The sequence below is a fragment of the Lissotriton vulgaris genome, chromosome 4_1, assembly GCF_964263255.1.
Source record: "Lissotriton vulgaris chromosome 4_1, aLisVul1.2, whole genome shotgun sequence".
Taxonomy (NCBI): domain Eukaryota; kingdom Metazoa; phylum Chordata; class Amphibia; order Caudata; family Salamandridae; genus Lissotriton; species Lissotriton vulgaris.
Genome location: NC_141691.1, coordinates 1,908,002,053 through 1,908,017,257, shown reverse-complemented (window position 1 = coordinate 1,908,017,257; position 15,205 = coordinate 1,908,002,053). Strand labels below are relative to the sequence as shown.

General features: G+C 42.8%; 1 protein-coding gene across 3 annotated transcripts in view; it reads left to right on the top strand.

The window, feature by feature from the left end:
• The window catches only part of NDRG1 (N-myc downstream regulated 1), a 166,382-nt gene that overhangs the window by 122,975 nt on the left and 28,202 nt on the right, over positions 1-15,205 (top strand). For all 3 annotated transcript variants that reach the window (XR_015309930.1, XM_086966247.1, XM_086966248.1), the window contains 4 exons: positions 2,700-2,786; positions 11,249-11,305; positions 12,303-12,406; positions 12,582-12,638. Coding sequence is in view for 2 of the 3 variants with exons in the window: in XM_086966247.1 (XP_086822373.1) it covers positions 2,700-2,786; positions 11,249-11,305; positions 12,303-12,406; positions 12,582-12,638 (305 nt within the window). In the remaining variant the exon portion in view is untranslated. The remainder of the gene's footprint in view (positions 1-2,699; positions 2,787-11,248; positions 11,306-12,302; positions 12,407-12,581; positions 12,639-15,205) is intronic.

Genomic DNA, 15,205 nt, shown 5'->3' with positions numbered 1-15,205 from the left:
CTCTGCCTGGTTCTATTCTTCAAATCTTTTAGTTACAGGGTCAACCAAAATCTTTGATTCTCCTGGTCACCAACATCAACAAACTCATCACCTTACACTTCTACTTGTAAGAGACTACGCCCTCCAAGCATTCCTCTAACCTCAGTAAGCTGTACAGTCCCTGGTGTTAATCCACCCTTATGCATGTAATGCTAAACTATTTGGCTCACCGAAATGGACAATGGCTCCTCTAAAGGACATCTTGAATATGGCTTCTCAGCTTATCAGATGTGGGATTGCTTCACATCCTTCCTGTAAGACCTTTACAAGCTTTCACTAGAAATCAGAATCTACAAATTCCTCCATCTTCACCTCCTCATCTAGCTCATGGAAGAACAACAAAAAGTAGACTTGAAACTCGCTTCAGTACACCTCTGAACCTGGGGATACTCTGCTGGACTGCCACTCCAAAAGATTGTTCCTTCATGTGCTGACCTGCTGCCTTCTTGCCTGGAGAGGAAGAACTGGACCTGGAATCCATCTTGAACGTAGGACCCAAGAGCGACTCAAAGGGCTAGCCTGCTAGTCTCCTGGTCGGAGCCTCAGTGAAATGACCGGCTCCCCACTGCTCAATCAAGCTCCTGATTCCCAAGAGGTGCTGCTCTGGTCCTGGGCCCTTGGATGTGGTTTTTAAACTCTTAGTTAAACTTTTGGGCTTATCGCGAATTGGCTTGTTTGCTCCGGAACCATGCCAGTCGCAAAGAGGATCAGCATGAGCTGCCACAAGCTCATATATTCTCACAACAAGCATCACCTGCCGGTGTGGATCACCACCACTAGGCTGCTCCTGCCTGTCCATACACGACACCCTGCCTGCTTTTCGCACCGTGCCGACCATTGTTCGTGCTGATCGCCTGGCAAACTTCTCCCTCGTGAGCGGGACTCTTGGCACAAAATTTAAGAAGGTAAAACGTCACCAGGGTGAATTTGGGACTTTATCCGACCTGTGCTCTAGTGTGGTTGGCCTAAATTTGGATTTGACCCGGTCCAGTCCGATTAGATATCCCCGGTTGGTGCTTTATGCTTTTAAGCTCTATTACTGTTTATTCTTTAAAACATCATAACTCTGGTTCTACTTATTGAATTTTTGTTTTGGTATTGTGTTAATTCTAAAATAAATTCCATTCCTTTTTTCTAATCTGGAATGGAATATTTTTGTGTATATGTCACTGTTTTAATTTTTGAAGTATTGCACAAATACTTTACGCATTGCCTCTAAACTTAAGCCTGATTGTTCTGTGGCAAGTTACTAGAGTGTGAGCACAGGTTGATATAAGGTGTGCCTGTACCTTACCCTGATTTGGATTGTGGTTCCTGCTTGAACAGGGTTTATACCCTAATTAACCAGGAACTCAATTTCTAATAACTAGTTATAAAACCTCAGATAATATTGTCCTGGCATCTAGTGATCTTTGTCCTCCCAGGGGTTTTAACCCAATTATTTTTCTTCTGGGTGTGAAAGGGGTGCTTGCCATTCCAGTGAAGTCACTGTCTGTGCCAGTGGGGTCCTCCAATCAGATGTGTCTAATGGGCTTAACTCTTTCATAAAAGAGTAGTGTATCTGGGGTGACCCCTACGATCTGCACCGACCACTAGGACCCTTTGGCCTTCATTCCAACTCAAGCCAATGGGCAGCAGACTAAGCCTAAACCGTGTAATCACAGTTACCATAGCTTGCAAATGTATAGAGTCCTCCACAGGGCTTGACAACAGTTTATCAATCTCACGGTTTGTGTCGATTCCCTCTTGTCTTAGCACATTAGAATGTATCTCCACTCGCGTATTCTCATGTTTTTTTTTTCTCATTTGCATTTTTTGATCAATGCCGTACATTTGAGAAGCAAGCGTAGCAAAACGTAGCTTCAGGGATGTAATACAAAACAGCTGACCACGAATAGTGTCAAGGATAAGAGCCTGGGGTAGAACTGCCTTTTCATTGGTCCGAATAAGTGCCACTGCAATCATTTCCTTAATATATTGATTGTAAAAGCTGCAGATGGTTGAGGCAGCATCAATGACCATTAAATCCTACTTTATTCAATTTATACGGTTTGAGACCAAAGTGCACGTTAAAAATAATTGCTAGTGACTTACAACTGTAGCTGTTGAACATTAACAAGATTTAATGCAAATCACACACTCACTGATTTTTTTTCTTTTAAAGTTGAGTTGCAACTCCAAACACCAGGGCTGAAAACATTACAAGAAAAAATCCAGAACAGCGCATTTAGTGCACCAAATTCTTTTCCAGCAATCTTTTTTTCCAGCAATATTTTTATCCATAGTCTCAATACAATGCCTCCTGTTATTTCCTCGTGTGTGCTTGTATTTTCCCGAGTTTGAAATATGTGGCTAGGCATATGGGTATACTGTGGTACCCTATGGCAGTGGTGGAGACCGAATGGAAGGGGGCTGGTCATGTAAAGTCTAAACCCCCCTATAGTGTTCTAGTGAGACTTTCTCCTCCTATGGTACTTTTTCTGCCACCATCATATATGACCCTGTAAGCCTGGACCTACAAATCCTCTGCTTTCTAGGTCTTTCATTATGGCATTGAAGAGTAGAATTCTTGAATATTAAAGTGAGTGCAATGGTATTGTTTGTTTGCTTTGTAACTTAATTCTGTGCCATTATTGTAAGTATATTTTTATACTTTTCAGCTCAATCATCCGTCAATGGTGGAAGGACTTGTTCTTATTAACATCAACCCCTGCGCTGAGGGTTGGATGGACTGGGCGGCAGCCAAAGTAAGTAACAGTTTTCATGCAGTTATTCGCTTTTTTATATGTAAAGAAAATGTATTGCCAATCCCCGTACTCGTGTCCCAGCTTTACAGACCTGTTACTCCTCGACTCCAGGCACCCGACATCGCTTGACATGCATGAGGAGTCTTTTCAGTTTATCCATATGCCTTTGTGTTGGGCATATGGATAAACTGTGTAGCTTAAGACTTTGAAGAACTTGCACTGAGCTTGCTGAAGAGTCTTTCTAGATCCCCATAGTTAATAACCGTTCTCATTGGCCCATGAGGGCACCATATTTTATTAGTGATCCCTTTTTTGCTTGGCTCTTTAGAGCACTGCCCATTTCAGCCTGGCCATGACCTCTTTGTGACTTATTAACAATCTTCTTTGCATACCAAACATTTACTCCGGTGCACAAAAAAAAAAATGCTACCTGCAGGAGCCACTTTAATTTGTAGAATCAGTATATTCAATTTGCTGACTGACCCCTCCAAAATCCTGTGTCGGAAACCGGTTTACTGATAGGTTGACCTTGCAAATTTCTTTACACCCCAAACTCGGAAGTTGGTATTCACAAGCTTTTTTGCCCTGCTTTTTCCCTCTCCGGAAATGCATCTAAAATTAATGTTGAAAAACACTGCACCAGTAAGGGCTCGATTGTCCACCCAAAAGGGGAACATGTGGTTTTGGACCCCCACTTGTTCCCCATTCTGGTATGAATTGCTGGATTGATACTAGCCAGAAACCGCAGTTCCCACCAGTGTCTCCTCGCCCCTATGTCTGCTTCATTCGTATTGGGCCCAAATTGTTTTCAAAGTGGCACTGGGCAGGGAAGTTGCACATCTTTCATGAAGATACCGGGTAAAGGTTTTCTTCACAGGGAAAGAAGTGTCCATGTATAGAAAAATGAATCGCTGTATGAGCTCTCTACTTTGGTCACCTCTTAGCGAATCTTTCTTCTACTTTTTTGCATTGATAAATGTATTTTTGGAAGGTTTATAAAGATGTTCCTTGAGTGATATATATATATATACCCTTTCAGGCATAGAGTGACGCATAAATTATGCAAAAAAGGAGAACTCTGGGTAGTTCTCAAGTTTAGGTGGAAAGCAGCCCCTGTTAGAGCACTCAACACCAGCGACACTCTAGATCTGCTCACCTCAAATGTCTGTTTTTCTATCAAAGTTTTTAAGCATAGGATTAGCACAGTGCTATCCACGCCGAGATAGAAAATGACAAAGTCTTTTGCAATTTATACAGCAAAGTCTCTAAGCATAGGACTAGTACAGTGCTGTCCTTGCCGAGCTGTAAAATTACAAAAGCCATTTATCACTCCAGGCACAATATTACAGCTTTGAATTAGTGAAATACCAACTCAAGCCAACCTGAAATGAGTAAAAGCAACCCCTGACACAGTGTTTCCCTCTAATTAGAGCTCTTCAGAGAGGTATAGCTTTGTCCAGACACAAGGGAGCACCCAGTGTTAAGTCAAAACAAAACCCTTTCAGGCATAGAGTGGCGCATAAATTATGCAAAAAAGAAGCAGAGAACTCTGGGTAATTCTCAAGTTGCGTGGCATGGATAGCACTGTGCTAATCCTATATATATATATATATATATATATGGCTTATTTAAAAACATTTTTAATTTACCATTTAATACTTCCCAGCAACAGTGTTTTTTTTTTTTTTTTTGCCACTTTATTCATTCTTCTTGGGCTGCGGTAGTTCCAATCTCCTCCTCTTTATTTCACATGAAGGTGTCCAATTTCGGATTTTGCTGGCCTATCTAGGTAACAATACCAAAACTGGGTTTGAGCTTTAATCAGTAAGGCCAAGCCTCAATAGAACAAAGAACAGCAGAACTGCCAGTACTGATGCCTATTCACTCATTTATTTACGAGGGTACCTATTGAAGTAAAACATGTCCAAGAGACCTCTTTTTCCGTCTGAGTAAATTAAAAGTTTCTTTTACTTAAATTATTTCACACATGACCTCACAAAAAAGTCAAAAAATCCTTAAAACACATGCACATCACACCACTTTCACCCTCTAGTTCAAATCAGTTTTGCTGGTCACCTTTCTTGTACTTATTTCTATTTGTGTATGTAAAATTGTCACTAATGAGGTTCAACCAATACCCATACAGTACTACCAGTTTAAAAATGACAAAATAAGGAAAAACACTATTTCGAAATGTGCTGCATTAAATTGTCTTTTGTTGCTGCATAATTTACTCCACCCTACCGCATAATTTGGCCCTCTCGCCACATAATTCCAGTGGCTCTGCAAAGAGGGTAGTTCATATTTTTTACAGATACTCCAGTCTTGTTTCATGTTGCTGCACTCATTCACTAATATCAATTTGTTTCTAGCCCCATCCCAAACACACTTCACCCCCAGCCTCTTTCTCGTGCTTATTACATTGAAAGGACCATTTTCAAATGTGATACAAAGCTGCATCCAGGGGCGTAGCTTTTGTGTGGGGAGTGTTTGGGATGTTACACCCCCCTAATGTATTTTCGGGTGAATAGTTAGTTTGGTACAGGTGCTTTCAGTTGGGTATGGAGAGGTCTCGGTCGAGTTACACCTGGTATTTTTTTCATCCACATACTGACACACACTCATCTCCTTTTTTGAGTGTCCCAAAATGTTCTTTTATGAAATATGGTTTCTCTCACTTAGTACTCATACCAATCTGCATTCCTCTCCCCATCCGCTACCCTTTAAACCTTTTGCACTGACAGTGACCCTCAAAAAGGGGGCACACTGTCAGTGCACCCCCTGATGGCAGCCCTCTGCAGAAGTGAAGGGGTCCTATGGACATCCCTTTGCAGGCAGGTGCAGTCACACACTGCACCCGCCTGCAAGACTCACCCCTCTTAAAAGTGCAGGTGGGTTACCGCCTGCACAGTGAAACCCTTAGCTGCTGTTTCAACGCCGCTCCATAGTTCACTTGAATTCGCTGCCCTTGGGTTAGCGCTTTCGCTGCCCTTGGGTTAGCGCTTGCGGGCAGCACATTCAGTCTAATGCTGCACGTTCTCCTTGTTTGCTCAGGGTACACCTTTTGAAAGATGCATCTGGTGCAAACAGGGAAAATGTTCCATATTGTATAATACACCCGCCAGAGTTCTGCCAATGTACCACAAACCGAGCCTCGTAAATCTTTGTCAGTGCATCTCCACCATCGGGCCCAGTCCTGCCAATGCATCTACCACTGATGTTCCATAGGTTTCCTATTTGGGTTCCATGAGTCCTATCACTGGATGCTCTTAAGGCCTCATTCATGAGAAGTGATGCATCACTGTGTGAAAGCAGCGATGCAACACTTCTCAGTGCGCCCTCCTTGCGACACCATTGATGCATCTTATTTACTGTATGTACTGTATGACACATCATGTCGTAAGGAATGACTGATACATCCGTATTGCAGACTTTTCTGTTGGCGCAAAACTAACACATTGCTGGAGTTGTCGGAAGCTTGACGCAACTCTAGCAATGTTCCTTTCACATGGGCCAAGCCTCATGTGAAAGGGCCTGCGTCACCCTTATGCCTGCCAGGAGGCAGGCGTAAGGTTTTGACACGTTGGTGTCCTAGAAGTGGTGCAGTGAAATCCTATACATTTCACTGCTCCACTTCTATTACGGGGGGAATGCCCACCCTGAATACATTAAAGTTGATGCAGGTCTAATGTAGCGCAGGGGTTTATGAAGTGACACATCTGCCTTGATGCGTCACTTCGTAAATATGGCGCAACATGGCACATTATTTATGCCGCCGATTCGTCACTAAAAGTAACGCAACAGTGGTGCAAAAGTGATGCCGCCCTTCATAAAGAAGGCCCTCAGTTATTTTTATGTTGCATATAGCCTTAGATGCTATATTGTTGCCTTTTCTACGTGCTGGAAACATGTATTACCCAATTAAATGATGATTAGTGGACTGACCTGGATGGAAAGGTGTCTAACTTGTGGGAATTCGAACTTCTGACCTGTATTTCTCAACATTTTATTTTAGCAGCAAACCTTCAACTCGCAGTCATCCTGCAGGCTAAATGGTTACATGCTGAACAAACATGAAACATCATTTATAATTAAAAATAACTTGTTCTCATCCAAATCATACTTTATATAAAGAAATATAACATTCATTGTTGAATTGATTTCAGAGGCCACATACTGTCAGTGACTCGAAAAACTGCAAGCCTGTGCCAGGATCTCCACATGGTGCTGTGCCTCTCTGGCTGTGATGTGATAAACCTCTTAGGCTGAATCATCCTCTTAGACACCATGGGCTGAACGAACGTCATCCATGAAAGGGCTTCAGCTTGTGAAATTCTATTATACTCCAAGGGTCATGAAGTCCAAGTTTCAGACAATTGGCTGACGTTGTGATTGTGAAATAAAAAAACAAATCGCAGTGAATCATGAGACCTCAGATGTCCTGACCAGGTCAATATCCCTCACTAAATGCCCCACACACACCATCCTAAATCTGAGGTCAATTAATGCATTGTCAAACCAGGAATGAACGAGGCATTATTATTAATTACCCCACGCCCCCCCCCCCCCCCCCCCAAAAAAAATATATATATATATATACACACATAGAAGGGCTTCTGGTCAGTCATCTTCATCCATAGTTCTGATGAATTATCAACATACTGCTTCGGTCTCCCGCCGCATGGGGCAGTGGGTCAAACAACTCCATCAATTGTCTGTCTTGCACTGTGAATTATGACAACTTTTCCAGCCCATATGTACAGTCACCAAAAGAAGTTCCTTCCAGTGCCAGAGTTGGTATGCCTGTGGCGCTGGGCCACATCTTTATTTATTTTTATTGTTTGTATAGCATTTTATTTGCATATGCAAGCAAAATAATATATAAATAAAAAGTGGTACGTAACCGGGCCAGTCCAACTCCCCTTTCCAGTACTTTTCAGCTGTCCACGTTACTTTGTGGTAAGACAAATCGTCCCCCACAGGCCGTCTCATCTGTTGAAACTCTAGCTGTCCCTTAAAGACTGGCCGCCATTGACCTCCCCATTAAGTTGCAATATTCCCAGTACTTATTTGGAGTTGGCTATGCCTTGCATCATCAGAGTTGCCATGAAGATCATCTTTGAATGAGGTTTTGAGCATTGAAATGTTTGGGATGATTTGGATTTAATTTTTACCCTTTTGCTTTTCATCCAGTTCTTTTTGTCTTTATCCTTGAAGCACTTCCCAAATGTAGTCGCAGAATGAGTTACTCTGTTCAGTTTTTTAGTTTGAGTTAACACTTGCTAACCAGATTTTTGGGTCGGCCTAGATGTTCATGAGTATGCCTGTCGAGGAGCCTGAACGACAACCCGTGGCTTTTTATTGTAAATATGTTCTCCTTGATACATATGGCAGCCCAAGACGTAGAGCTTTCATTGTCAGTCAGCAGTAGATAGCATTTTGAAAGTAGCTTATATTAGATATGCCTTTGCATTTTCATGGAATACATTGCTAGTTAATTTTAATTCCTGTTTAAGTAGCATTTTCTTTATCAAAAAGTTCTTCTGAGATAAATGACCTGTTGGAGGGTGTGGCACTAATTCTTTTAGAGACAGTCAAAAGATCTATTCCTGCACTATTTAGAAGTAGCTAGTATGAGACTGATACAGAGTAAGAGGCATTTACAACGACCATAACTCCACCACCCTTTTAGACAACCTCGCCAACCTCGGACTTAAACAACTGGTCACTTCCCCCACCCACATCGCAGGTCACACACTCGACCCTATCTTCACCTCCAGCAATCATGTCTCCTTCAGCCACACTACGGCTCTCCTCTGGACTGACCACAGCTGCGTCCACTTTACCTACAACAAGCCCAAACCCAACAACCACCCCCAACCAACTCTGCAAAGAAACTGGAACAAAATCACCATCGACCAGATCTCCTCATCGCTTCTTCTAAACCCCCCAGCCCACTCCTCAAACCCCGACCAAGCCGCCACCAACCTAACCCTATGGTTATCCAACAGCGCCGACATCCTAGCACCACTGAAAAAACGACAAATCAAACTTGGCAGCAAGAAAGCCTCCTGGTTCAACGATGATGTTAAGAAATCCAAGAAACTCTGCCGCTCCCTTGAGAAGGCCTGGAAAAAAGACCCTACCACCAGCACCAAGGACGCCTTCAAAAACGCCACTCGCACACACCACCAACTGATCCGAAAAGCCAAGAAAACCGCCTTCAAGGATCGACTAGATAGCAACGCCCACAACAGCAAGGAACTTTTCAACATCGTCAAGGAATTCACCAATCCCTCGGCCAACTCCAACGACATCACCCCCTCTCAAGCCCTCTGCGACTCCCTAGCCTCATTCTTCCACAACAAAATTGCAGACATCCACAACAGCTTCGACAACAAACCCGGAGACCAACCCACCCAACCATCTGCTGGACCTTCACCATCCTCGAACATCCTTAATGACTGGAACCCAATCTCCACTGAGGACACTATCCGCCTGATGAACTCCATCCACTCAGGATCCCACACAGATCCATGCCCTCACCACATCTTCAACAAAGCAGACTCCATCATAGCACCGCACCTCCAAGACGTCATCAACTGCTCCCTCAACTCCGCCACCTTCCCGGAAAGCTGGAAACACGCTGAACTCGGCGCCCTTCTGAAAAAACCCACAGCGGACCCCACCGAACTCAAAAACTACCACCCCATCTCGCTCCTCCCATTCCCGGCCAAAGTCATCGAGAAAGCCGTCAACAACCAGCTCGCCGCCTTCCTTGAAGCCAACAATTCCCTCGACTCCTCACCGTCCGGCTTCCGAGCCAAACACAGCACTGAAACCGCCCTCATCGCAGCAACAGACGACATTCGAACTTTACTGGACAATGGAGACACAGTCGCCCTCATCCTCCTCGACCTCTCCGCAGCCTTCGACACAGTCTGCCATAGCACCCTTCTACAGCGCCTCAGAAACATTGGAATCCAAGGAAAAGCACTAGAATGGATCACCTCGTTCCTCACCGGAAGAACACATAGAGTCCGCCTTCCACCATTCAAGTCAGAGGCCACTGAAGTCATCTGCGGCGTGCCACAAGGATCTTCACTCAGCTCCACCCTTTTCAACGTATACATGAGCCCCCTCGCGGCCATCGCACGCCAACACAACCTCAACATCATCTCCTACGCGGATGACACTCAACTGATCCTATCACTCACCAATGACCCTAGCACCGCCAAAACTAACCTACACGAAGGAATGAAAGAAGTAGCTGAATGGATGAAACATAGCCGTCTGAAACTGAACTCAGATAAAACAGAAGTCCTTATCTTAGGTACCTCCCCCTCTGCATGGGACGACTCTTGGTGGCCAGAAGCCCTTGGAAAAGCACCCATCCCGACAGACCATGCACGGAACCTGGGCGTCATCCTGGATTTCTCACTTTCGATGAACAGACAAGTCAACGCCGTCTCTTCATCCTGCTTCAACATTCTTCGCATGCTCAAAAAAACATTTCGTTGGATCCCCACCGAAACTTGGAAAATGGTCACCCACGCCCTGGTCACAAGCCGACTGGACTATGGAAACACCCTCTACGCCGGTACTACCGCTAAACTCCAGAAAAAACTCCAACGAATCCAAAACGCCTCAGCCAGGCTCATATTAGACATCCCGCGTAAAGAACATATCTCTGGTCACCTGAAAAACCTCCACTGGCTTCCCGTCAATAAGAGGATCACTTTCCGGCTCCTAACCCACGCACACAAAGCACTCTACGAAATCGGACCAGAATGCCTCAACACACGACTGTCCTTCTACTCCCCCTCCCGCCAGCTACGATCATCCAACCAAGCCCTTGCCACTGTACCTCGCATCAACAAAACCACCATGGGAGGTAGATCCTTCTCCTACCTGGCAGCTAAAACCTGGAACTCCCTTCCCACTTACCTTTGCCTTAATCAGAATCACCTAGCATTCAGAAAGCAACTTAAAACGTGGATATTTGACAAGTAATTCCCCACCCCTCCTCAAGCGCCTTGAGACCCTCTGGGTATGTAGCGCGCTATATAGATTCTTTGACTTGACTTGATTACCTATGAATTTCATCCAAATTCCTTCATCCAAGGAATTTAAACCAAGGCCCCTTCAATTCATTTCTAAATCTGAGTGTTGTGATGAACTTTCGTCAGTTCTTTTCAATCCACCTTCTAAGGCATGACCTGGGGATCTGAGTTAGGTGTAAAATAAACATGGCTTTATGCAATCTCTGTAATATTTTAATCTCTTGAAAATGACCCTGTAGCAAATAACATGAATCTATGAAAGATACTAAGGGTGGAAAAGTATTGCCTACCTTGAGCAACTCTTGCTTTATTATTGTTTTGGTAGTACATTTACATCTGTATACATCCGTGTTTTCAATCAATCAGAAAATAAAATGACTATTTTGTTTTTCACTAAAGATTTCTGGATGGACTCATGCACTTCCGGATATGGTCATATCACATTTATTTTCAAAGGTAAGCAGTGCATCTAATGCGTTTTGCATTACACATTATATTTATTTGAAATATTTCATTCCTGAATGAATGATGTTGTAGCCTTTTATCATCAGGATGAGCATCTGGGGACAAAAGATGTACGTGTAGTAATTCACATATAAAGAAAGTGGAACACTGCCTATAGCAAGTACTACACCTATTAAAGAAAAACCTTTATAGAATTTGAAAACTAAGGATTGGTATTTGATACGTAGGTGACTAATTAGTCTTATTAAGTTGAATAGTTGTGTAGACAAGGGTGTGTGGAGCACATAGCACTTTTGATAAGTTTGGTCTATAATCAAAGTTTTGTTCACTCAAGTATATCAAATTCCCTTCTCTTGTATATAGACATTGTCCTACATCCCCTTCTGATCTTCTTTATTTTATGAAAGATGCCTATGTCTACAGCAATTGGTCTTTCATAGATTGAGATGGTATTGTCCATGCCTACTGGAGGGTACATTGGCTTATAATAGCAATACTAGGCATACAGTCAATCTCACTTACCAGTATTAGGGCAGTTCATGGCATATGGGGTGAGTACCTGGATTGCTTTGGCCTATTCACAGTATCCTGTGTATTAGCAAAGTGTCTGCATGCAAGATGGCGCTACCTGGGCATATTGTGCCATTCCTGCACTCCATTATACAGTACTTCTAGCATATATAATTCCGGGTCTTCTGTATAAGAACAAATCATACACCCAATACCACATAAAAGCACCAGTTCACAAGAACATATTTCCTACAATACAGCTATATACTCAATCTGTTCTTGGGGAGCACATTGTACAGCGCATTCGCTTAACTAGGCATTGACAAAAGCCTGCCTGTCAATTTTTCTAAGCAATGTTGGTATAGAATAAGCATTACTAACAGACTGCAGTTCAATGCGTGTTTTGTATATATGCTGTTCAAATAAGAAAAAAATGCTCATTAATGGTGTGATGACCTAATTATAAATGTCTTTTTAGGAGGAAATTCACAACAACCACGATCTGATTGTGACTTATCGCCAACATATTTTGAATGACATAAACCGGGACAATCTTCAACTTTTTGTCAAGTCCTATAACAGGTACTACCATCAGAGTATCCCATTGGCTTGCATATTTATGTAAAAAATTATAATTTAATCTATCACCAGGGGGATTTTTTGCATATGACAGTTGTGATGTAGTAGAAGCAAAATTGTTTAGTTTTGCTTTTCATCTGCAAAATAAAACCAATAATAAAGTTATGTTTCTGTTTAGCCGAAGAGATCTAGAAATTGAGCGCCCGTTTCCTGGAGGACCGAATAATACTCTTAAGTAAGTGCTGAATTTTAATAACGAGTCATCTAAGTCGATGGACTTTTGGCAGTACTATGTTGGCTTTATAGGATAATTTGTTATTTCAGTGCTGCAAATGACTTAAACTCTAAAATCGTTTTATTGTGGTATTTCAGCCACTTCGCAAAAGGGCTGGGATACCAGTATGCTTGAATGTTTTCAGTCTTTTGTACTGTTCCCCTTCACATGAAGTAATACTGGAAAGGTAACTAAGACTGTGTTGCCAAACTTAAAATGTTCCCACTATGCAGGTAGGCTGTTTGATAATGCGTCTGAAAATATATTTGTTTTCTCTCTATCCTCCCTTAAACTTTTCTTTTCCTTACTCTTCTCCTTGATTCTCCCTTGTCACCTTTTTCCTAAACTCATCTTAAACATTTTCTTACTCTCTTCCTGCTGCTTCTCTTCCACACCTTTTGTATTGGTATCGCCAACCTGCGTGTCCCTTGCCAACTTTGCGCTCTCTTCTTTTCCACCTTTTCTTATCTTTCTGCTCCTTTTGCCCTTTTCTATCCTCTTGCACTGCTGCAGTCATTTCAATTCCTCGTGCATCGAGATTGCGAAACCTTTTAGCTACCTCCCTCATTTTTTCGCCTTGTATCCTTTCCAATCTGCTACCCTCCTGCTCCCATTTCGACTTCCCCTTCTCATCTCATTCTTACCCTCCCACATTCACTTTTCCGGTCAGTCACAAATTCTTGCTAGCACGTACACATGGTATGACACGGTATGCCTACAGCTGTGGCGCAGACAGTGGAAAGGAATTCAGAAAACCAGAAAGCCCACACAAAATCTGGAACTATGACTTATCTCATTAGCAAAATCCAGCATCCTGTACAGAATAATATATGGAATAAGAAATCACTTTCACCAAACAATACTGCAGCCCAAATTAACTTGTATGTATGCCAGCTGGAAATGCCAGACCTTGCAGTAACTCATTGTAATTATAGTACTTCATGATTTGCCAGTAGTAGATAGTGTCCATGCACACCACAGACCAAAATGTACCCTCAGGTCACTACACCCTCACCCAAGCCTGAAGCATCAAAAATAGCATAATCAGTCCAATGTCTCACACTGACCCTCCCAACTCCATCAACCACCAACACAACTCTTTCTAAACTCACAAAGCTCACTCCACAATATTGCACTAACCAGTAGCCATCATTTAGCCAACCTCTAGGAGACTCAAGAACACCCACTAACGTATGGGGCACAATTCTCCATTCCACCCCCGCATTAAGCACTTGAGGCCCAAACAAGGCCTACCCACCCAAAAGTTATGCCCACAAACCTTATCGACACCTCCAAGACCGAGTTCACCAATGGCTTTGCCAATATGTTAACCATTCGAATTACAAATTGAAGTATCCAATAATTGTGATAATCCCATGTCCTATTCACAAGCAACTGCTCACTCCATTCACCACAAACCTGATACACCAAGACATAAACATTCAATTCACTGCCAAATTCGCAGTACCTAAAACTCTCACAGAAAAAGCCCACAACCCATTAATGCACAACCTTGACAACCATGAAGCAAGAACTTGCCAATGTCCCTTTTTAATCTGCCACTCTCTCAAGGTCCATTCATTTCCCGGTTCACAGGGAATCCTATCGCACTAGACACCCAATTTTTAGAAGTACTGTCCATGATATTAGACAGCTTACATTATGCTCATCCCACATAAGCCCAATACAAAAAGCAATCTGACCAACCCAAAGCTCATCTCGCACTACATGCCCATAGATTAAACGCACTCACTTCCACAATGTAAGCTCACCCAACCCACTCTCTTAATGTACACCACCAAACAAACCTGGAAAGGTCCTACCTGACAACTTCCCTAGTCACCTTCTGCAATTCGGTCTCCATCTGAGAAGGAAAGACATAAATACACCATCTAAGAAGTACCACTCCTGCCGCTGGACTTCCCATAAACTGCCCCCAATAATACTGTTCATCCAATCAAGAGCCATATTGAAACATTTCCACCATCTCCCATACAGCAGACTATGGGAGATGGGAGATCCTACAGGATGCCCCAACATAGTTCTTCCCAGTTGTATTGCCTCTCAGTACCATTCAGAGACCTAGTGCAATCGGAGCCAACTCGCAACTATGCACATGCTACTCAAACCTCACTGATTATTCTGTCTCAAACATGATGCAGTCCTGGACTCCTTTATCCTATCCACAGATATAAAGTAAAAATACCTGCAGTATCCTCCAAAATACCATCAGTCCTACTTCTCTACTGCTTCTTGTCTCACTACTCTATCATTCCTTCTCATACAGACCTTTTTTGTATAATCTCAGATTTGAAGCGACATTTACTGCCTCAGTTGTGACCATGATCCTCTGACAACGGTACAACACCATTTTAGGACACAATCTGTTTAGACCTACCTAACAAACCCACTACACTATAGATAAACCTACTTCTAAGCTAAACACTATAACAAAAAGGCCCTCATTAATATTTTTCACACCCTGGAAATCGAAAAATCCACACAATCTAAGCAATTGATCTTGAATG